General features: G+C 36.3%; 1 protein-coding gene across 1 annotated transcript in view; it reads right to left on the reverse strand.

The window, feature by feature from the left end:
• The window catches only part of LOC114049853 (regulator of G-protein signaling 7-like), a 633,475-nt gene extending 608,954 nt beyond the window's left edge, over nt 1-24,521 (reverse strand). The window contains exons 1-2 of the mRNA XM_027871288.1: nt 24,400-24,521; nt 23,093-23,220 (exon numbers count right to left, since the gene is read on the reverse strand). Of these exons, the coding sequence (XP_027727089.1) occupies nt 23,093-23,170 (78 nt within the window). The 5' untranslated portion in view covers nt 23,171-23,220; nt 24,400-24,521. The remainder of the gene's footprint in view (nt 1-23,092; nt 23,221-24,399) is intronic.
• Between the last annotated feature and the right edge of the window lie 496 nt (nt 24,522-25,017).

The raw sequence follows: 25,017 nt of genomic DNA on the forward strand, positions 1-25,017 counted from the left end.
AGAGAGAGAGAGAGAGAGAGAGAGAGAGAGAGAGAGAGAGAGAGAGAGAGAGAGACCCCATATCAGTGAATTGGGCATGGAACTAAAAAAACAAAATAGATATGTTGAAAATCAAAGGAGAGGTTAATAAAACTGAAAGAAAACCATTGAACTAATATTAAATATGAAGCTGGTTTTATGGTGGGGGTGAATAATAACATAGATAAAACATTAGTTAATTTGATTTTTAAAAAGAAAAAAGAAAACCAAATCACCAGGATCAACAATGAAAAGAGTGAATTCACCACCAATCAAAAGGAAATTAAAGCAAATTTAGGAGTATTTTGCCCAATTGTATGCCAATAAATGTAACAACCCAAGTGAAATGGATGAATATTTACAAAAATATAAATTGCTCAGATTAACAGAAGAGGAAATGAACACAAATAACTCCATCTTAGAAAAGAAACTGACCAACCTATTAATGAACTCCCTAGGAACAAATACAAGGGTCAGATGGATTCACAAGTGAATTATACTAAACATTTAAAGAACAATTAATTCTAATACTATATAAGCTATTTGGGAAAATAGGTAAAAAAGAAGTCCTACCAAATTTCTTTTATGACACAAATATGGTAGTAATACCTGAACCAGGAAGAGCAAAAACAGAGAAAGAAAACTAAAGACCAGTACCAGTTATCAAACTATATTAAAAAGTGGTAATCATCTCAAAACAACTCATTTTCAAAGGGACAGAGGAATTAGAGACCAGGTTATCAACATTCACTGGATTACAGAGAAAGGAAGGAAGTTTCAGAAAAAAAAAATCTACTTCTGCTTCATTGACTACACTACAGTATTTGAGATGTGTAGATCACAACAAAATGTGGCAAGTCCTCAAAAAGATGGGAGTACCAGATAATCTTAGTTGTCTCCTGAGGAACCTGTATGTGAATCAAGAAGCAACAGTCATGACTGACAATGTAACAATTGATTAGTTTAAGATTAGAAAAGGAATAGGACAAGGCTGTACACTGTCACTTTATTTATTTAATTTATATGCAAATTACATCATGCAAAATACCAGCTTCAATGAATCAAAAGCCAGAATTAAGGTAGCCAGGAGAAATATCAACCATCTCAGATATGCAGACAATACCACTTTGATGACAAAAAGTGAAGAAGAATTAAGAAGCCTCTTGATGAGGGTGAAAGAGGAGAGTATAAAAAACTGGCTTGAAGCTTACCATTAAAAAAGTAATATCATGGCAACTGTTCTTATCACTTCCTGGAAAATAGAGAAGAAGTGGAAGCAATGTCAGATTTTATACTCTTGGGCTCAAAGATCCCTGCAGATTCTGACTGAAGCCACGACATTTAAAAACACTTGGTCCTTGGAAGGAAAGCTATGGCAAATCTTGACATCATACTAAAAAGCAGAGACATCACCTTGCCAACAAAGTTCTGTATAGTCAAAGCTATGGTTTTTCCAGTAGTAATTTATGGCTATGAGAGTTGGACTATAAGGAAATTGGAGCACCACAGAATTGATATTTTTGAATTGTGGTACAAGAAAAGACTTTTGAGAGTCCCTTGGACAGCAAAGAGATCAAATAAGTCAATACTTAAAGAAATTAATTCAGACTACTCATTGGAAGGAAAAATACTCTGGTCACATAATGAAAAGATAGGAATCACTTTTAAAGACCTTGATGTTGAGAAAGATTGAAGGCAGAAGGAGATAGCAGAGAATGAGATGGATAGATAGTATCATGGAAATAATGAATATGAGCTTGGACAGACTTTGGGAGATAGTAGAGGATAGAAAGGTCTGGCATGCTATGATCCTTGGAGTCCTGAAGAATCAGGTATGACTGAACAACAACAAAAATCATCAAAACAGTCAGGCACTAAGATATGGAGTGGTGGATCAGTGGAATAGATTAGGTACACAATACACACTAGTAAATTACCACACTTAGTGTTTGATAAACCCAAAAATCCAAGCTTTGGGGACAAGAAATCAATATTTGACAAAAAATATTGGGAAAATTGGGAAGTGGTTTGGCGGAAACTAAATATAGAACATCTCACACTGTAAACCAAGACATTATCAAAATGAGTACATGGTTTAGACATAATGAGGTGAGTAATAAGCAAATTAGGGAAGCACGGAAAATTTTACTTGTCAGATTTATGGATAAGGGAAGAATTTATGAGCAAACAAGAGGGAGAGAGCATTATGTGATATGAAATAGATTACATTAAATTAAAATGGTTTTACACAAACAAAAGTAATGCAGCCAAGAATAGAAAGAAAACAGAAAATGGGGGGAGGGGGTTATAGGAAGTGTATCTGATAATGGTCTCATTTCTCAAATACGTAGAAAAGTGAATCAAATTTATAAGAATACAAGTCATTCCCTAATTGATAAATGGTCAAAAGATATGAACAGGCAGTTTTCAGAAGAAATCAAAGCTATTTATAACCATATGAAAAAATGCTCCAAATCGCTATAGATTAGAGAAATGCAAATCAAAACAACTCTGAGGTACCACCTCACACCTATCAGATTGGCTAATAGTACAGAAAAGGAAAATGACAAATGTTGAGGGGATGTGGGAGAACTGGGACACTATTGCACTGTTGGTGGAGTTATGAACTAACCCAAACATTCCAGAGTGCAATTGAGAACTATGCCCAAAGGGCTATAAAATTGTGCATATCCTTTGACCCAGCAAGCACTACTAGCTCTCTATCCCAAAAAGATCAAAGAAAAAAAAGGATTTATATGTATAAAAATATTTATAGCAGCTCTTTTTTTGTGGTGGCAAAGAACTGGAAATTGAGGGGATGCCCACCAATTGGGGAATGGTTGAACAAGTTGCAGTAAATGATTATGATGGAATACAATTGTGCTATAAGAAATGATAAGCAGGATGCCTTCAGAAAAACCTGGAAAGACTTACATGAACTGATACAAAGTGAAGTGAGCAGAACCAGGACAACATTGCACACAGTCACAGTAATATTGTATGATGATCAACTGGAATGACTTAGCTATTCTCAAGAATGAAATGATTCAGGACAATTATAAAGGACTTATAACAAAAAATGCTATCCAGCTCCAAAGGAAGAACTGATGGAGTCTGAATGCAAATCAAAGCATACTTTAAAAAAAACTTTATTGTTTTTCTTTTTTTCTGTTTTCTTTTGCAACATGGCTAATATGAAAATATGTTTTGCATAACTGGACATGTATAATCTATAGCAAATTGTTTAGCTTCTCAAGGAAGGATAATAGGAGAAAGGGAGGGAGAGAATCTAGAACTCAGAACTTTAAAAAATGAATGTTAAAAATTGTTTTTACATGTAATTGAGAAAAAATTAAATGAAAAAGACAATAAAATACATTATTAAAGAGTATTGGCAATACTCATTCATTGATATGAATACCCACAGGATTCTCAAATTTCTCATAAAAAACTATGGAAAAGTTTGTATTTTTTTAATAAGTCTAAAAGTGTCATTTACCATGAGATAGCTGAAGGTGTTATTTATATTGTTACTGTCAAAGGTGAAAACAGGAGAAGATTCTAAGCACTCAAATAGTTCCCTGATGTTTTCATATGCATCCTTCACATAAGCACATATACTGAAATCTTCTTCTAAAATAATGAAAACAAACAAACTAAAAATCTCTATTCTTACTCTCTTCTGTTTATGACCTAGTAAAAGGCTGTGAGCATAAGGCCCATTCTGTATGTTGATCATTGTCTTAACTCAAGTCAGGGGAAATTCTACAGGACTTCAAAGCCTGGGGAATGAATTTTAGACCCGGTATCTACCACTCTGAGCACCTATGTGAGTAGGGAAAGGGAAGTCCTTTTTTGACCAAACACCACTTTTAAGGACATGTTTTTCTTATGCACATAATTTCTGCAAATAGAATGCAGAGAGATAAGTAGAAAAGTTTCCAAATTGACTGAAGTACATAACCTAAGGTTTTAGTTCATCAGCCAAATAAAGTCAACAAGGCATGTACTCATATATGAACAGGAGCACACACAGAGTTCCTTTCGGTTCATGTTTTGAACCCAGGGAACTGCTCGGTTGAATTTAAAGGAACTGTAAGTAGGGGGCAGTTTGAGTTCACAGTTAATATAGAATATCACATCTCTCCCCACTTTCATTCAGTTGCAACCAACAAAGGCCAACTGCAGAAGTTTTTCTTTTGGTTTTTTTTTTTTGGTTAGGCAATGGGGTTAAGTGACTTGTCCAGGGTCACACGGCTAGTAAGTGTTGTGTCTGAGGTCGGATTTGAACTCAGCTACTTCTGAATCCAGAGCTGGTGCTCTATTCACTGCACCATCTAGCTGACCCCCCAGCTGCAGAAGTTTTGCCCCTTCTTCCCTGTGGCATTCATAAGTGAGTCCAAGGTGTATCCTTGATATCCTCAATTTTTTCCCTAGGATCCTCAAATGAAGCCAGAGAGAAGCCCCAAACAGAAGTACCTCCAATCTCTTCTCCAGTTTCACTGCTAAGAGGAAGTAGCCAATGGGATAAAAAGAATCAAAAAGTTTACACAAAGACCTTGTCTTGCCTGGAACTACATTCAAACTTTTACATCAGTCTTTGAATAATGAACAAGTAACATAGTTCCTAAAGTCATACCTTCCCTATAAACTGCCCCCTGCCACACACAATATAAATAAATGGAGAAATAGGGATAGTACTATATAACTCTCAAGGATCTATTTTTAATTATTATCCTATTAAATGTCTATTCTCCTATTTATACAAAATCATTATGAGGGTCATCTATACATTAATTAGGGCTCTGGGCTCTGACAAGTGAGCTTTAACCTTCCCTAATCTGGAGCTCGGCCTCTACATCACTTGCCCCTGTTTCCAAACTTCCACTACATGCACCACCACCCCATACTTCTAGTTTCCATTTATATGTTCTCTTTCCCTCCTTCACACTATTTCCCCCAATAAAGTGTAGTAAGTTCCTTGAGGGTAAGGTCTGTCTTATTTATATCCATAATGCTTAGTACAGTACCTGACATATAGTAAGTGCTTAATAATTTTTTTTATTCAATCATTCATTTTATATTTTCTGACCTCATGCTTTTGGGTTCTTTAAACCAAATCATGTCTTGAATACTCATTATCTGACATTCTTGGTCCTCCTGGTCCTAGTATCTACCTAGTAATCTCTGTTCCACGACTGCCCCTGAGCATATTATGTCAATTAGCTAATTATATTTTGATCCTCAAAATTAAAATGTTCAGAGATGACTACAAAACAATGAGTGCTCCAGCAGGCACTCTGGTTTTTCAGTGCATATCCTCCTTTCTTTATTTGCAATTATACCAGTAAGGACATTGCTTTATTTTTTTTTCTTTCTCCCTCAATTATATTCCAACACAGGTCTCATATCTTAAGGTCATTGATAAACTCTGAATTAGGCCCTTGGTCACTTGCCTCTTTATCCAGTGTCCTTTAAAGTACACAGTATGGGGGCAGCTAGGTGTCATAGTGGATAGAGCACCAGCCCTAGAGTCAGGAGGACCTGAGTTCAAATCCGGCCTTAGACATATAACATTCACTAGCTGTGTGACTCTGGGCAGGTAACTTTACCCCAGTTGCCTCAGACAAAAAAAAGTACACAATATGGGGTATGAGATTGACAGGTCTCCCAAGCTATTTTATTAAAAAAACAAGGAGCAGTAAATTTCATGAAAGTCATTCAGGCTTTCTGAAAAGTGGTCAGCAAAAATTTCTTTTTCTTAGATGATGAGACTTCAGCCCTCTTCTTGGTTGACCCCTAAAGTATTCATTACAATTACTGATATCTGAGTTTGTACTAAGGCCCACCATTCCTAAAGCACCATTAAAGAGCTACAAATGTCATCAACAGTTATAAAAGAAACCCAAGACCCTACATGAGGTACAAAACTCATCAATAGTTACTTTGCCATAGAGAAGCTATGCTGTCATTATAGAAGGGAGAAAACAAAGGATTGCAGGAAAGAAGGCCCAAAAAAATCATTCTCTTAGGAAAGATTAATAGGCATGCTTGCTTCAGTATGTGAGATGCTCCTGGGTAAAATAGAAGTAAGGTTACCAAATGATGGAGAACACAGTGATAGCTTTCAGCAGGTCCATATTCCCAAATGGAATGTATAGACCTGACAGTGACAGACTAGACTTCTTTCTCAATTACCCTTCTCAGTGGAGTACAAGGTAGTGATCAGCACAGCACCTGATGATTTCAGTATATTATTCATTAATGAGTATTGCATAGCTAAATCATCAGTAACTATTTAAGCAGTGAATCCCTGATGTTCCCAGCAGGACTATAACTTCAGGACTATGAAGTGCTGTGTTCAGATAAGGAGAAACAGTTTCTAACTTTGATGAGCTTAAATGAGAGTCAGCAAAAGCCTCTGATGAAATCTTTTGATTCTTCCAACAGATTATGAATTCCTGGAGGGTGAGGGCCATGTTTTCTTTTAAAACATTTATTTGTTGCTGTTGTTTTTAATTATTTGCCTTCTCCCCAAAACTGTACTCTCTTCCAAATTTCCCTATTTCTAGTCACCATCCTCTCAGTCATCCAGGTTTACAACCTCAAAAGCCTTCTCAATGCTTCTCTCCTCCCTCATACTCCATATCTTATCCACTGTGAAGCCATGTTAATTTTGCAATCACAGCATCTCTCACATCTGTTCCCTTTTCTTCACTTACCTAGACATTACCACACAGAGAGAATAAATTCCCATCACCTATCACCTGGAATATTGCAGTATCCTTCCAATTTCATCTTCCTGTTTCTAGCCTCTTCCCACTCTTATATATCCTTCATCTAGCTGCCAAAGTGATTTCCTAAAGGGAAGGTCTGACCACCTAACCTCAGCCCCTACTCAAATTTAGGTGGCCTCCTATTATCTCTAGGAGCAAATATAAACTCTTCTGATTGGCATTTAAATCCTTTCACACCCCAGCTCCAACCCACCTTACAAGCCTTATTATACTTTTTACTCCTCTTCACATATGCTGCAGTCCAACTAAACTGGTCTTACTATTTCCACATCCTGTCTCCATGCCTGAAATGTACTCCCACCTCATCTTTGTCTTTTAGAATCCCTTGTTTCTTTCAAGATTCAGCTGAAATGCTTTCTTCTACATAAAACCTTTCCTGATTCATGACTGCCTTGCGCCCTAGACTGTTAAAGGCAGCTAAGTAATCAGGAAGACCAGAGTTCAAATCCTGTCTCAGATAATTATTAGTTACGGACCCTAAGCAAATCACTTAACCTCTGTCTTCCTCATTTTCCTCAGGGGTAAAATGCCTAACATTTTATCTAACAGCATCTATCTCACAAGGTTGTTGTAAGGATAAAATGAGATATTCGTAAAGCACTTTGCAAACCTTAAAGCACCATGTAAAAGATGATGATGATAGTGCTTTTCCTGCCATAAGTACCTTGTATCTATTTTGTATGTGGAGTATGTGTGCGTGTATATACATACCATGGCTATCTCTTCCAGAACCAGGCTTAACTTAGCTCAGTTCCTATATTGCATTGATCCTGTCCAGTTCATGTCCATATATATCATGGCTGCCCATGAACCTTTGTCTCGATTTCTCCTAGTCTGGGTCCAAGAGGCCACTCCTTGCTCCTTTGAGTATAAATGCTAGGCTGACTGCAAAACCAGACCTGTACTCCAACTCTCAGACACCTGTGGCTCATTCTCCAGACCTTTTGAAACTAACAGGTTTAAAGATTCCATTCCTTTCACCCAGAATTGAAAAGAATAGAGAAGCCAACCACAGCCTATTTCTTAGAGCCATGTAGCCTCAGAGCAGAAAAGATTCCAGGACCTCTCCCTTTACAGTATAGTTTCTCACCAAATACCATGAAGGAAAGTTACCAAAGGAGGCAAAGAGAACTATTGTGCAGCCAGCTAAGGCCTTTTGAATGTGTCCACAGCCAAAGAGTTTCCCATTAAGAACATTGGTCACTGACCAGAACCAGTTACAGAATATCTCTATTCATTCTCCACAGGTCTTCTAGGCACTTTCCTTACACATTATTACAACAATCTAGGAAGCAGGCTCTTCAGTTTTTCACCATTGAGATTCACTGTCCTAGGGCCTCTGCTCATTTGCCAGGCCTCGATTACATTTGTAGCTTGTATATACCTGCACGTTTACCTGACATCTCTCCTGATAGAATGAAAATTCCTTGTTTATATTCCCAGTACCTAGTATTATACCTGTGACATAATAGGCACTCAAAAAATATTTATTGGTTGATTATGGAAGAGTTGTAATAACCAGCAGTTGAGCTAAATAAGCACAGCTAGAGTTTCTGTGAGGTCTTTAAAGTCTTCTGCAACACAAAGGGATAAGAAAGGGCTAGTAACTTCAAGCTCTTTTCCAAAAAAGAAGCACCAGCAGAAGTAGGAGAAATAAGCCAGAAATCATGATGAACTGTTATTTGGGTATTCAGTAGAACTGTGCTCTCATCTTGCCAAGCAGTGATGGTTTACAAAAAATGGAATCAAAAGCTGATGGCTCTATATCCAGCCATTGTAATTGTTCTGAATTTTTATTTAGAGGCAGAGTTGATTAGGTCCCTCATGAAATTTTTTTTCCAGAAGTCAAGACAAATCAAGGGCATGCTATTTAGAGGGACAACAGCCTAACAGAAAGAAAAAGCAGTGCGAGCAAGAAGAAGGTGATAGGGTAAGAGAGGAATCTTTCTGTATTTCTCCAAATCAAATATACACAATACAGGCGTGACAGTAAAGTTATTATTCTGGTTGGTTCTCAATGTGATACTGAATTAAGGCCAGAAAATCCATCAGCTACTTAACAAACAGCATACTTATACTTCAATATTAGCTGCAACATAGTTGTCGGAGGCTAATAGGTCTAATGATCACATTAAGAGTAAAGAGTATTAAAGCAAGGTTGGTTTTTTTTTAATCAATGCATATTTATAATTTGAAGGTATATAGTCTAACCCATTGTGGATCTGAATCATGTAATAATGAAACATAGTTGAAGGGGATTCTACTGCAATCTCTCATTCTAAACTTCTAAATAGTTAGACACGAGGTCAAGATATTTTGGTGGTAGTCAAGACATCTGAGTTTTGGACAAATTATTTATTCACTGAGTGCCTCATTTTACCCATCTGTCATGAAAGGATCACAAACAATGCTTTTTTGAGTGCTTCTCTGTCAAAAAGGCAGCATAGTGAACAGATAGATCATCTCAAAACCAGGAAAACTTGGGTTCAGATTCCACCTCTGACACATACTGTGTGACCCAGGACAAGTTATTTAACCTCTCAGTGCTATAAGCAACTCTCTAAGACTGTGTTGCAGAGAAGGTGCCAACCTGCATTGATAAAAAGAGTTTCCTTACCTAAAAGTTCCCTATAAGAAAGAAATCACAGGTCCAGCCCTTTTTCCTCTGACAACACTGCTGTGGGGGTTAATGAGTTAATGGGAAGAACTGAATTGCTTCTATGTGAAAAGCAACTATCATCACATTATTAGCCTCTCAAGCATTGTTCAGTTGATAGTTAAGATGAAAACTTATGCAATGTTTAAGGAAACAGTGGAATCTGCTCCTAAATCATGTGTCTTTGTAATGAATGAGTGAAGCTTATGTTACCTGCACTCTTGGAAAAGAAGACTCCTTATCTACTTTAGAAACATAAAAAAATGGAGAGCAAGAAATCAAGTAATAGTGGGAGATGAGCAAAAGGGGAAAACAGCACGATGAGATGAAAAAATAAAAGCTTATTGTCAGTTACCAAGTAAGCCATGTTTGAATATTGTCTCAGATTACAAAAGTAGCAAGTGATTAATAAGACAAAATTTATAAATAGTATTTTAGCTTCCCATTTTATGTGAGGACAGTCATTTTATGGATGAGTAAAATTTATCATGAAATCTATAATATTGTAATAGAGCATAGGGAGAGAAATAATCCATTTCTATGGCCAAACCCAAGTTTTCTTTTACCATTCCAAAGTAAATGAATTAAGATATTTATTCAATAGCCATACCATAAAGGGGAAAAAAGGTATAAAGCACATACAAAAATAGAGCCATTCTCCCAGAACAAGAGTGCCAACTCAATTGACAAAACATGGACTTTCTCTCTGAAAACTCTACATTTGGAAAAAAAAAAGAATGTCAAAAAATCCTTGGGTTTTTCATTTTCTTTGAAACCATTCTGAGTAATTATAAGGGATGAAATATTAACAAAGCACATCACTTCTAAGCAAGACACATACCCTCCAGTGACTATAGTCAACTATAGTATCATTTCAAACAAAGTAGTTGAGAAATGCTGAGACTTTGTTATATATGCAAATGAAAAATAAAACAAACATTTATTTCCACAATCATTATTAAATTATGATACGTTATGAGTCATTAACAATCAGCAGGCTAGGGAACTGGATTCTACCAGTCTAATGCTCCAAACTATCAAAAATAATATCCATGGGGCAATTAATTTACTGCATATTGATTATTCCAATTTCTGAGCTAATAAGTAGGACTAAACCAAACAAAATTAAATGATAAATCAAAAAGCTAAAAGTTGAGCCAACTCATAAGGTGGGGTCTATATATTTGAGAGATAAGATCACTTTTTCAGGCTACTAGGTCTATTATTCCATTTAGTATTATTTAGGTGTAGAACATAGCATTGTTGAATGTGAGAGCCATGTGGGACCATAGATATTGAGAACTACCTGAGATTGCACAAGGTGGTCTGTGGCACCTGCTCTGATTGAACAGCCTATTTGTATTGTCTAGTTAATTCAAGATGGAGCCTCTCCCATTTGGGAGAAAAGGTTGGGGGTTGCCAGCAAAGGTTAGAGGTATTACCCATTTTTAGTAGAGTATCTATATTTCCTTTCTTGATCTCATGGTCCTTGTGCTAAGAGAAAATCCTAGGGTGAATGAGGGTAGTCATGTGCTCGCAAGGAAACAATTAGAAGAAGCCACAAGGAACCATTCCCCTCTGATGTCCCAGCATCCTTCTGGCTGAATGCTAGTGCCTATCACACCACAAATCACATGAAAAGCCCTGTTTCATTTGAACCCTCAGATTCACCAACCCCTTCTCAATAGATGCTTGTTGGGACATGGCAACTCACACTGCTTGGATGAGCAAGGAGTCACCAATTATAATATTTCTGGCATCATGTTGGATCACTAGGCCTCACCATCTTCTCTGACTTGATTTCTAAGGTCAACTGGATTGTATGGAGATAAAATCCCTAAAGTCACACAGTGACAGAGTGGAGACTACAGCTTTTCCATTATTTCCTATCACCTCCCTCCAGGGCACTAAATAGGATAAAGGGTTCTAGTCTTTAGAACTAAAAGAAGCCCTAAAAGTCATCTAGGTCAATTCTTTTCTTTTACAGATGAGGAAACCAAGCCCTGTCAAGGTAAAGCATCTTAACCAAGATATATAATACACAGGTAATAAGAAGGACAGCCAGGATACCTTTGAGTTTAAATGGCTACTTACCTAATTCTTCAGTAAGATTTAATTATTACTGATCCTAATTAATCCCATAGCATAGTCCAAAACTCACTGTTGCTATTTTAAAGCAAGGGTTCTTAACCCTTTTTGTGTCACTAACTCCTTTTGCAGGCTGGTAAAGCCAATGGACCCCTTCCCCAAATCAGGTTTATGGATACATAAAATAAAATATGTAGAATTGCAATGAAAGGCAATTTTATTTAAATTTATAAAATTTATATTATTATATATTATAATATATAAAATTTCTAAATATTGCATGTTTATATTTTATAATAAATATTTTATAAATTTGTATTTATTTAAATCAAAATATTTTTTTAAAAAATTTTATCAACTCCAGGTTAAGAATCCCTGCTCTAGTATAACTATTAGATCAATATGTGGAATTACAGATAAGAAGTTTCCTTATTAAAAGATTAAAAAGATGACATCTAATCACTTTAAATAATGTATTAATGTTGTTAATGTTATTAGTAGTAGTAGTATTTTAGCATTTTATGAAAATATTTGGTATCTTACAGAGCTTATATCTACCTTTTCAGCACCTATCTATATTATTTTCCCTATACTACCCTGATTTCAGGAATGATCCATTTTGTTTCAGACTATAACATGGAGGCCCAGGTTAGGCCTACTGAGTAGTTTAATGGTTATCAGACACTCTCTTTTGCTCTTTGGATATTTTTAATAAACTGAAATACCAACATTTAATGGAAATGATCACTGCAAATAAAAGTTTGATTTTTTCATTTCCCTCATTTGACTTATTCTGTTAAAACATGATGGAAATATCTGTCTCACATGAGTCTATGTAAAATTATAAGCATTCTCACCAAGAGTAAGAACAACTCAAACTTGTCTTCATAAAGGCCTATGACCAAAACTCTCTGAAGTGCAAAGTAGGTACCATTTTAAATGATACTTCTTAAAAGTGACAGTTGAATTTCCACAACAAAACACGGAGATTGAATCAAAAACCTCCTCAGGTATGAAACCTGCCCCATGAAAAATAAAATTCAAAGGTTATGAATAGAGATAAAACCTAAGAGCGGTTGAAACATTTTTTTACTTACATCCACCATTCATTAGGATTTTATCAATTAAATTGAAAGAAAGTGTGATAAAGATTCCTTAAATGAGCTTTAAAAAATGAAGTCTAACCATTTTCTAGAGAGGAAAAAGATAAATGCAATAATCACGCAAAGTTTTTGCATGACAAGTAATACAGGAGCCTCATTAAAATCAATGGTGGGACCAGAAGATAAAGTCCAGGGTTACTTTCTATACATGGATAAATATCCAGGGGAAGGGAGAGGGTGATATGGTCAGATCTGCACTTTAGGAAGGTCAATCTTACAGCTGAATGGGGGTTAGGGAGTGACGTGAAAAACAGGGCTCTGTCCTGAGCCCTACTCCTTTCTCCCTCTTCACTATACCTGGAGAACCTCATCAGCTTCCATAGATTCTACCACCATCTCTATTTAGATAACATATATTGGGAGTGGAGAGTAGTCGCTAGGTGGCGTAATGGATAGTGCACCAGGCCTGGAAGACTCCAGTCACATCCAGACTCAGACACTTACTAGCTATGTGACCCTGGGCAAGTCATCTAACCCTGTTTACCTCAGTTTCTTCATCGGATCAACATCAACATGATATGGTGGAGGGAAAGGTTCAATTTTCATATGCCAGAGGGCAATTTTTTTCAAAAGTTGATGAAGATATATAACTACTTTCTCCATATTTTGCAAAAACAAAAAAAAAAACAACCCTAACCTCTTTTAAAAGACTTCTAAGAATATTCTATTATCCAAAAAAGTGAGAAAAATTCACTGTATCACTATACTTTCATTTCTTTTTATATTTTTAAATGCCTTTTGTTGCATTTTCCCAGTAGAATGCTGTTAGAAAAATTACCCCTTCCCACTGAAAAAAATGACAGATGTTGAGATGATAAGCTATGAAATTCAGGAAGCAGAATGCACATTTACAATGTGATGATGATGATCATGACATCATAACCCATATGGTGATGTAAAGTTTAGAGAGGACTTTACATATGTAATTTTATCCTCACAATAACTCCAGGAGGTAGGTACCATCATTATCCTCATTTCACAGATAAGGATAGTGAGATTAAATGACCTACCCATAGTCACATAGCATATAAGTTTCTGTGGCGGAATTTGAATTCAGATCTTGACTCCAAATCTAATGGTCTATTCACTTCCACCTAGGTTCCACTAATATGCTTATACTAAAATATTTTTGGAACCTATCTGAAATCAATTCTGCTTAGGGTTTTCTTTTCCCTAAGTAGTAACTAACGATTCTACAAACTACTCTACCTCATGAAGCATCACAAAACTGTGTGTGTGTGTGCACGCATGTGTGCATGCGTACGTGCGTGCATGTGTGTGTGTGTGTTTGTGTGTGTGTGTGTGTGTGTGTGTGTGTGTATGTGTGTGAACCCATCATCAGGTAGCAATGATCCTTTACCTGAGTTGTTGGGAATGGGGAACTGCTGAGAGAGATTGCTGATGAAAACACTGTCTTCTGAGTGGTGAGCATCAGTCCTTTTATTCCTCCAAGAGCATCTTGGGAAGATGCTTGTTACCTTCAGTGAATTGGAACTTGATGATAGAGGTCAGTATTAACTAAAATTGAGAATGTGGCCTACTAAAGCTAAACAGTCCATTGTCTATTTATCTTGAATCTAACTAGAGGTTGGACTGTACTCAAAGGTAAGTTTATAGAAAGTGTGAAATCAAATGGATTTTGAAGGTTATCTAGTTCAACTTCTTCATTTTACATATAAGGAAAATGTGTCCCAGAGAGATTAAGTTACTTGCCCAAAGTTATCTAGCCAGCTAGTAGGGGAATGGGCACAAGAATTCATGTTCTTTCCTTCATACCATATTGCCTTACAGAAATAAATACTGAAAAAAAGGGTTAGAATATTTTTGGGCAAATGACTTCAAATGCAAGTGAAAGAACAGTCTGGAGGGTTTACAGAAGGATATATTATTAATAATAATGTATTACATGTATATGGTCTTTTACCCTTTTCAAAATGTTTTCATATTCACTATCTTGAAGGGGGAAAGCCCAGTGACATATTTCAGTGAATTTCTGCACTTGACAAGAATTTTTGACCACTTGGTTGACAGAGTCAAAAGCTATTTTGAGGTCACAGGAGGCCACATACATTTGCATTACTCTTGACATTTTCCTCCAACTAGAGAGCAATAGAAATCATGTCACTTCTGTTCTGTATGACCTACATCCACGCTGGGAAGCAGCTCTTCAGCTAGCAAGAGGAAATAAGCCAGGAAAGTTCTCACAAAGATTATTCCATCAAAGAGTCATTTCTGTCATTTCCACAACTAAACTAGTCCCTTCCTTTCATAAAAAATCATAGCATAATGTCCTTTTCTATACAACTTGAAATATCCATAAAGTATTCCATCTGCTCCAGGGTCCTGTGAGGGAGAGAAGAAAGAGAACTGCATTTGGAGATGACCTGTGGCTCAAATCCTGTCTCTGGAAATTTACTATACATATTATGAGGCTGCTGTATCTTTCAGGGGCTCAGTTGTCTCTTCTGTAAAAGTAAGAGTTAATTGAAATTATCTCTAAGGTAATTTCCAGTTTTAAATTCTATGATTCTATTTTTTCTTCCCAACTGCTTGATGTCTTTGATCTCTGAATGAATACTATACAATAGACCTGAGCAGAAATATTAATTTAACAACTGTTTCAAATGAAATACTTAAAGTGTTCCTTTGGTATATATGGTGACTACTCTCTCATTGAAAAAAATCTCTATAATTTGACTTCAAATTAAGGTACAGAGGTTGGGGTGAGATAATGGGTATTCCAGATTCACCACTGGGCTAGTCATTTCCCTTGTCTTATCCTCAGTTACCTCATGTGTAAAATAAGTGGATTGGACTAAGTGATCACTAACATTCTTTTCAACTGTAATATTCTATGATTCTGTGTTCAAAGCATTATGGACATTTGATGTCATTCACCTGCACATTCATCTGCTATGCTTCTGTTCTAGATTCTCTTTATAATGACCTTAGCCTATAGATGCTTTCACCTGACTTCAATACTATTTTACCAAATATACACAGATGATCAAGTCTATCAGTCTTATCAAACAAAAACAGGCCACAATTCCATCATAAAATATCCATGAATCTCCAGAAGAAAACAGGTCCTAAATTTGAGTTCAATTCTGAGGGCTGCTAAAGTCATTCCCTTATGAAGGCACAAGAAGTAAGAGAGACACAAGGATCTAGGCTTGCCAAGAAGAGATTCCAAATTTGACCTGCTATCTATATTTGGGTCAAAGGTCCTTCTCATGCCCCCTAGGAGTTTGATAATCCCAGAAACAATTCCACACTGATGTAACAAAAACTTGGCAATGGTAAGCTCACATTCCTGATGTTTAAAAGGAGAAGGCCATTGGGTTCCTCTCTACTAGCATTCCCTAATTTTAACACAAAAGATCTAGTTTTTTCCAAACATGACATTAATTTTAAAATTAAATCATTCATTTGTTCATTTTATTGAGTACCCATTATATTCAAATCACTATAGTAGTCATTGTGTAGATTTCAAAGATATGAAATATAATACAATATACTTCCTCTTGGGATCTCAAAATCTAGTCATGAAGGAGATAGAAAAATAACCCAGCAGAAGAAAGGATGTGAAAAATATCATGACTAGTACAAAGAAGTGCATTAAGATTTAATCTGTTTCTTTCCACAAAGACAGGGAGTGGAATTTACTCTTAATTAGTATTAAAAGTTCAAGTGTTCTAGACACTTGTTGTTGTTGTTGTTGTTGTTGTTGTTGTTTGCATATTGATCCCTTACCAGTTACACAAACACACACACATAGGTGCACACACACTATGTAGATCTATCTATACATATCTCTATATGTGTATATACACATAAGTACATATGTGTGTGCACACATATTAAGGAATATGAGGTGCTAAATGTAATTAGCTCAGGAGATTCTTTTTTAGAGTAAAATCAACTCTACAAGGCTGACATTCTTCTTACTGTTGACCCTTTCAGAAGATTCAATAACTTCTCTTCCAGATGCTATTCCTCATTCATTATCAAGTTTCACTCAAAGTAGTAACATCCATGAAGTTGAAACCATAGCCATAAAACTGAAATCAGGGCACTCACTATGAGGACTGTCTATCAAGATCCCAATGTCCCAAGTTTCTTAGTTGATTGAATTGGACACAAGAGAGAATGATTTTTTAAAAGACTGCTTAATTTTTTATATTTCCTAAGGCAAGTGGGAGGGAAATTTAGGACTATTTCTTCTGAGAAACTGGGGCACTAGCTATATCATACACAATTATTTTATAATTAGGTTGACATTATGTTAAAATGGAAGTTACTGTAACCCTGACATTCAAATGTCTTTTTACTGTTGGCATAAAAATTAGAATGCATGCCAGTTATTTGCATTGTTATTTTCAACAATCCTATATTTTAAAAGGGCACTATAAATTCAGGCACTAAATATTTCAATCACCATACATTTCATTATTTCTATAACTATTATATTCCATTACCCATGCAAACTAAAAATACTGCTTTTGACAATTCAAAAAAACTATTAAAACTATTAGAAGTCAATAAAATCCCTAGATTTTTTATTATTTCTGTACTTTCTGACCTATTAGAAGAGAAAAATTGGAAGTGGAAGACAGTGGATGAAAAAAAATCAGGCTATAAATCCTTATCTAAATCTTACAAACAGCATTGACAAACATAAAAACTAATGGCAAGGAAAGAGTTTATCTACCGAGGGCTTTCCTGTGCTGATCTCAAGTTAATTATTGTCCAATGTTCATCATCATATTATCATTCAGAAAGAGTTCCATCTGCTTCCTGTGGGTGGAAATGTCACAGACCATTGTCCTACCCTACCACAATGTAAATATTGGCAACAATCATTTCACAAAGGAAAAACAGGTCTCAATCAGTTTTATTGAAATTTGAATTATTTGAAGCTGCTTCTCCATAGGAAAAGGAAAAACAAAATTTCAAAGAAAGGCATTACTGTATAAGTTAATTTAAAGTAATGAGTATATCTAGTGCTTTGCCAAGAACAAGGAGAGTACTCTACACAGCCAAATACTAAATCAGTTACTATCTACCTCCCACCCCAGCCCCAGCCCTCTGCTACATAGCTCACAGCACACCTTCCATAAAGCATCCAGACTTCCCTCACCTGATTTAGGAACCTGGAGAAGTAAAAAAAAAAAATCACCCTTTCCAAGTGTAAGAGTTATTTTATTTCTTAAACTGAGAGGTTTACTAAGCGGTCTATGTCACATTGGGAAGAAATCCACTCCCTATCCACACTTCAGTTGCTCAAATTCTAAACAAATCATTGTTGCAAAGGCTTCAAATATGATTAAAGAAGTTTTGAAATATGAGAAAAAAGTGAGGTCTAAAACTCTGCCAGTGTGGTTAACTCCTTATCTAGAAGATAAGGGCTGGAAAAAAATACATTGAGCACTTGTAGAAAACACCCATCTCATCTAGTCCCAGGAAGGCTAAAGTGGCCAGTTCTGATTGTCACAGTTTCTTTGAGAAATTATTTCTAATCATTTTACTTTGGGATTGGCTATGCCTTCACATCTAGGGGCAAAATGGTTCCAAGAATGAATCTTTCTGACCTTATATGACATCTGAATCAGCAAAGTTAATCAGCAAAGAACTCTGACCTCTTGTCCAATGTGTCACTGAATGATAACTAAATTCAGTGCTTGTTTGGGCTGCAAAATTGAACAAGCAGCCAAAGACATAACCAACCCATGAGCTTACTATCCAATCCACTCCAAGGTTGGGACATTATCACATTCTTCATTTCACAGATGGTAAAGAGGAAACACTGGATTAAGCCTGCCTCACCCAAGAGCTCACAGAAAATAAAAAATAGAACTACACACAGTAAAATAGAACCCTCAAATTTCAATCATTTCTCTGTTACTATCCCCTCTAGAATATCAGATAAAACAGCATCTCTGCCTGTGAATTGCCTTCACCCTCAAGTCTTGCTGTAGACATTGACATCAATGGAATTGGAGCCATAAATATTAGACAAAAGTCTTGACTTTTGCTGTTAAGATCATAGGGATCTTATGTTTTCTCTTTCAAAATCTGCAGTTGTGGCAACTCATATAACATCTAATGCAAAAACTTCATAATCATCTCAAGGTTTGGTTGGTGTTTATTTATTGTTAATAGAGACAGAAAAGATAAAAAGTATGCTGTTGTGAATTTGGTAGTTGTGATGTTTCAGAAAAGCATATTAATCCCTGTAAAATGTTGAATTAAGGAAACATTTCAACCTGTTTCATAACAGCAGGAGCACAAACAGTTGTTGCAATGATATCAGAAATATATTGTTCATTTCTAATATGCTTCCCTGAGAAAAGCCAACACTTCAGCAAACATGAAATCTTGACATCAAGTTCCTCAAGAAAATCATTATCGCAAATGGTGGGAAGTCAGCTACTAGAACAGGAGGTGACATGCAAGTGGGTAGTCTGTTGGCCAAAGGCCATGCCATCAGGCATCTTGCTTTATGCTCTAGAGTCTAGTTTAGCCATCCTATATATTCAGTTTCACTTAGGGAGTTAGGGCAATATCTGGAAAGATCCCTGGAAATAATTCTATTCACATCAAGCTAGAATGGAACTCTAGAGATTACCATCAGTCCATGTACCTCTGAAAGGCTGTTGTGTTTCCAGGGAAACCCAAAGCTGATTGTCTCTCTTTAAGAGGAGGTAAATATTAGCATTATAACCAGCAACTTGCCTGGATGGAGGCTCACATGTCTCAGATGCATTTCAGTTTTGTAGATTAATAATAGCTTACATTTATGCTTATATTTGTTTACAATAGTTTATATTTTCAAAGAATATCACATACATTATTCTATTTCATCCTCATTAACCACTCTGGGATAGAGACTACCAGTATTATTATGTCCATTTTACAGATGAGGAAACTGAGGCCAATTGATTTGCCCATGATCACATAGCTTGTAAGCATCAAAGACAGTATCTGAATTCAGGCCTCTCTTGACCCCTTTCTTTCCACTAAACCACATTCCCTCTCAATATGTATCCAAATAAGTAATAATACACATCCTATGTAATTTCCTTATCCAAGAAAAGATAGCATCAAAATCAGGGGTAACTGGCCAATTAAAAAAAATTGTCTGACTGGGATTTTAAAGCTACCTCTCATATATTGGTCTAGATCTTTGAAGATGCCCTTCAAAAGAGCTAGAGACGTTGTAACTACACATTATATACTAGTTTGCAGTACCAGTTTGGTTTAATTTTATGAAATCACAATTGTTTTCTGTCAATTACCAGTGTATGCTTATCTTTGCTTAGAAGTTAAGCTTTATGTTGTTACACATTCTTCATGAGTTTGAACTTCACCTTTAAATTAAAAAATAATAAGCTCTGCAGTTTTTCCTAGTCTGTGCACAACATCACTCTACTATCTACATTAGGATAATCATAATGGGAAAACTGGTCAAAAGGGAAGCAACAACTCCAAACATCCAATTATCTGAAATACTACATGAGTTCTTTATTGTGTTGCTTCACTTTGTTAACTACCCATTCCTTTCATCTTCACAGAACACTTGTAAGGACCAGTCTTTGTAAGTAGCAATGAAAATGAAGTATAAATAACATACACAAACATACTGGTATTCTGAGTAGGAATAATTATCACAATACTAAGCTCAATAACCAAAATGTGACATATGGGAGCAAAAAGTACTGTGTGGTGCTGGCTATTTCTTGTTCAAAACACGCTTTCAAGAACTGGGTTGCAACAACGAAATAAAAGTGGAAAATTGATGTGAGTCATTATAACTGCAATTTATCTGTCCATTTCCTCTCCTGATAGAGAATGATGAACTGTAGTATCAGACTTCTCTTCAAATTCTTGGTTTTATTTCCTGATTAATAAGAATTTTCTATAAAGAACTTGTGAATCTGTGATGGTAAAATAGTGGAAACACCATAATGTGCGTGCTCAACTTATGTCCTTCCTGACTATTTCTGTCAAAGTACAAATGCTTCTCTACTGTAAGAGAATATAGAATCCAATATAAGACAAAAGTATGTGTTACCTATACTTCCTGCTGTGTCTTGTATACATGCCTATATTTTTAAATTGCCAGTAGATATTAACCAGAATCTGCTTTCATTTTGTATTATTAAATATTATCTAACAATTGGAAATTGTGATGCAAATCACATATAAAACACACATCTATATAACACCACTAGACAACCAGAGAAATTCCATAAATATTAGTGATTAAGATTACCACATCTGAAATAAGGTTCCTCCTCTGACTGCTAAAAAGAAAGTAAAATACTTGTAAAAAGTAAATTCTATATACCATTAAACTTCAACAATGAATTAAAGAAGTCAATCAATGAAGGAGGTAGGTCATGATGGTTATAATCCTATATTATTTGTGAAAGTCTGAAAGAATGGGATTTCATTCTACTCTCTCAGAATTCATCAGTTTCTGTCCATTAAGATATAGTACCATAGGAGATGATATAAATAATGTATGTTTAATTTAAATTAAAACTCAATTAATTCTCAAACTATCTTCATATCTTTTCACCATGTAATATTTTTATAGGAAAAGAAATCTGAGACATTTATTATCTTTTTAAAATTGATAAACTTTACATTGCTGAGTATTTGGACCTTTAATTTCCCAAAGGAAGACAAAAAATGAATTTATTTCAGTCCCAAAAAAAGTAACTTTTTTTTGGCTAAACTTTAAAGCCTTAAGTTTTAAAGTCCAGACTTTTGTATTCTACATGCCTAAATACCCTTGATAATATTGCATAGTTCAGGTACTCTTTAAAGTGCTAGCCTTACCTGAGCCATGAAAGGAAGGAAGGAAGGAAAGAAAGGAAACAAGAAAATAAGGAAGGAAGCGAAATTTTTCAAAGACAACACACCTTCAACAAAGGTTTTTTTTTTTTTTAATTACCTAAAGCATATCTCTACCTAGCACACAGCAAAATGGACTAAAAGGATGGGGGCATCCAATATGAACTATTTAAATCCCAAGTGGACTTTCTTTGCTTGATTTATCCAGATTGAGACAAATTATTTCTCAACTTCACCTTCTTACTTTGTAGATTCATTTGTTCCTACCTCCAGCCAAAACATATATACCAGGTATAAAGTATGATAATGTTTGAAAGACTGGAGAAAAAAAGCAATTCATTAACTGTACCATAACATCTACATATCTCTGCGTTAGAAAAACAATTATAACTATTTTCAAAAACTTTTTCCACTTTTTCTTGGTCATGAGCTAAAAGGCAAATTCAAATGTAGGCCAGATGTAGTTTTCAAATTCTCATTTGTAGTCATCTTTGATAATGCCTCAGTAAACTGCTTATTCTCTCTTGTACTGCTTAGACTTTTAAAATTATCCTTACGTTAAAGTTAACTGTACCTCTTTACCTTTCTTAATGTGAGTTTTACATCTTAAGATATTTCCCAGTGTAAGTACTCCAGACAAAATATTTCTGAAATAACACCAGCATAAAATGCAATGGTAAACATACTGGATGGAGGACTTAAATACTGCTCCCTTATTTTATTAAGATTGTTGGTTATAGTTGAAATGAAGTCATCTAAGCAACTATTTGCAAACATACATGGTTGTCAAACACATTTTCATCACTGTAGTTCAAGGTCTAGAAGCTTGTTGCTGATATCATTCCTAAAGAATGAGTAGAACTATCAAATCTATTTTGATATACAAAAGTTCTTTTTGTTTTTCATAATAGATTCAGGGTCATAGAAAATCAATCTCTACAAACAGGACAAAATAAACACTAGATTCAAGCTAATATCAAGTACAAGGATTAGTTGGCTTAGGAAGTAAAAATAACTAATCTTCACATTCACATAGACGCCAGAAATTTTACACTTTAATTCATCACCATAAAGCTGCAGCCTAGTCTATATTTATTCCTCAAATTAAAATACTAGTAAATATTGAGTGTACCATGCACTTGCTAAAATTTGAAAGGTTTAGGTTAATCATAGCAGAGATAAAATAACTGTTAGATGATTATTTAATAATAATCATGTGTGCCTCCCAAAAAAAGTTGGGATGCAAGAATCTGCAGCTATCATAACAGATCAGTAGATCAATCTATGTAAAATATTCAGGAAAACTTATCTAAGAAAGAATGACTGTCTAATAACATTTATTTCATCTTTGTATTAATAGAATTATTATTGAATACTTATTACTTTTATATATCATATTTTTTCACATTCCTAGTAGTTATTTCATTTACGTAAGTAGATCAAACAAAAAAAGAATTAGACAAATGTCAGAAGTCTCTCTTTACCCAAGGAAAAGAAGAAATCCTTACCTTTCTGTACACAAGCATGTTGGGTGATTCATCAGCCACCCCATTGCTGCTCTGTCCATAATTATTTCCCTGTGCCATGTCACCCCAAATCAGAAAGGCTCTTAAATAATGGAATTATCAACTTGCCACTGAAAAAAAGTAAGAGAGATCCCAATGAGACTTCTATGATTCACAAGTGGTGGTTATTTGACCCTTTCTATCTTAATTTTTTTAAAAAATCACTCATCCGAAAGCTAACTTTAGAATATTTCTACTCTGGCACTGTGGTAGAAGAAAAGACAGCATACAGTGAAAACTTAATGAACTGTAACATTAATATAGCTACAACATACAGAAGCAAGCTTCAAGTAACCTTAGTGATTATGAATAGTTACCACTTTTGGATCCTATATATTCAGCTGATTCCTATTTTAATTAAGACTTAAAAAAGAGGAATCACTTGAAGAAGTATTGAATGCTCATGTTATTTTTTAAAAAATAGCACTTTCATCTAAGTACTAAAAGGAGGATCTTTTTTTTTCATTACAACTAATTGCATTTCCACTTGATTTTATTTTCCAAAAAGGTCTGTAGGGCAACATAAACCATCACTCTTTCCGCGGCGCCCCCCCCACCCCCCCCATACAGCTTCTCAGGTGCCTGGTCTACCCTAGACATATAAATAAGAGACCCATATTACTGTGCAATTCATTAGCACGTGTATTTTCTCTTTTTACACCTGGGGCTCCTACAGGAAGAGAAATACAGCACATTTCTGCTTGTCCTGGTCACCTAGTTTCACTTTATCTCAGTGTCAGCTATCTGCTCCTTTTTGCCCCACACTACTTTAAAAGAAGTCGGAGCACGGTCTAGTTAAATCTTTGCAGGAAAACATTAGAATGTGCCTCAGCCACAGTCAGGATTCGGCAACCAAGAAGGAGAAAACAATTCTGATGGCTACCTGGGCAATTATCAGTAGAAATCTAACTGTCAGAGCAATCAACAAAGGAGGAGACAAACAACCAACCCCCAAATCTCTTTGCTTGACTCGATCACGGAAGCAGCAAATGGCAGGCGAGTCTGTTTGCCCTGCAATGAAGCCGCCAAAGCCCAAGCCAGCGCTTTCAGAACCGTGGACAGCGCCACGGAAGGCGGCAACAGCAGCCCCAGTGAGAAAGATATAGACTCAGCAGTAGCCGACTCCCAACGCACTGCAAACGTACACGCTTCACATAGTGTCAGATTGGGGAAAAGGGTGGGGGGTGGGGGTAACAGGGAGGGCTCCTCTACTTCCTCTCCCTCCTCCCCTCTTACCACCTTCTATTTACCTCCTCGGCCAAGGTCACGGCACCGCGGCGTCTCCTCTCTGGTGCGCACTGGGTGCAGTTGAGTGTCAGCTAGCAGCAAACGGAGGAGAAATGCAATGAACCTTCATCACATAGAAAATGCAGAACCGCGCTGCTCCTGATGCTGCGACCTCCTCTCCTAGTGCCCCTCCCTCCCAGCCACCCTCTTCGGCTGGCTTTGCAGGAACAGCTCCAGCAGCTCTCTCCGTTCGTTCTTTCCTTCACTCGCTCGCTCGCTCGCTCCCTTTTCCCCAGGACTGGTAAAGCGAGCGCGTGCAGGAGCTTGAGACGCCCTGGCCTGTGCGCGCGACTGCCCAGGGCAGGGAGGAGGCGAGGAGGGAAGAGAATAGTCACGTGGACGAGAGCAGCGTCCAAAGGTGCTGGTTCTGGTTGGCGTGGCTGCAGCTGCCTCTGCCGTCCGTCGACTGCCTGCCTGCCTGCCTCCCCTCACTACACCACCTTTCCCTTTAAGTAGGAGCTGGGCCAGAAACCCATTGAAGCGCGTTTCTGCTCTGCTTGTCTTCTCCACTTCTTCCTGTCGCATATCTTTGCTTTTAATACTGTAGGAAGTAATGGAGTTCGGCGCTGCTGAGAGCAAAC

This window comes from Vombatus ursinus, unplaced genomic scaffold (assembly GCF_900497805.2).
Source record: "Vombatus ursinus unplaced genomic scaffold, bare-nosed wombat genome assembly UNPS02014798.1, whole genome shotgun sequence".
NCBI lineage: Eukaryota > Metazoa > Chordata > Mammalia > Diprotodontia > Vombatidae > Vombatus > Vombatus ursinus.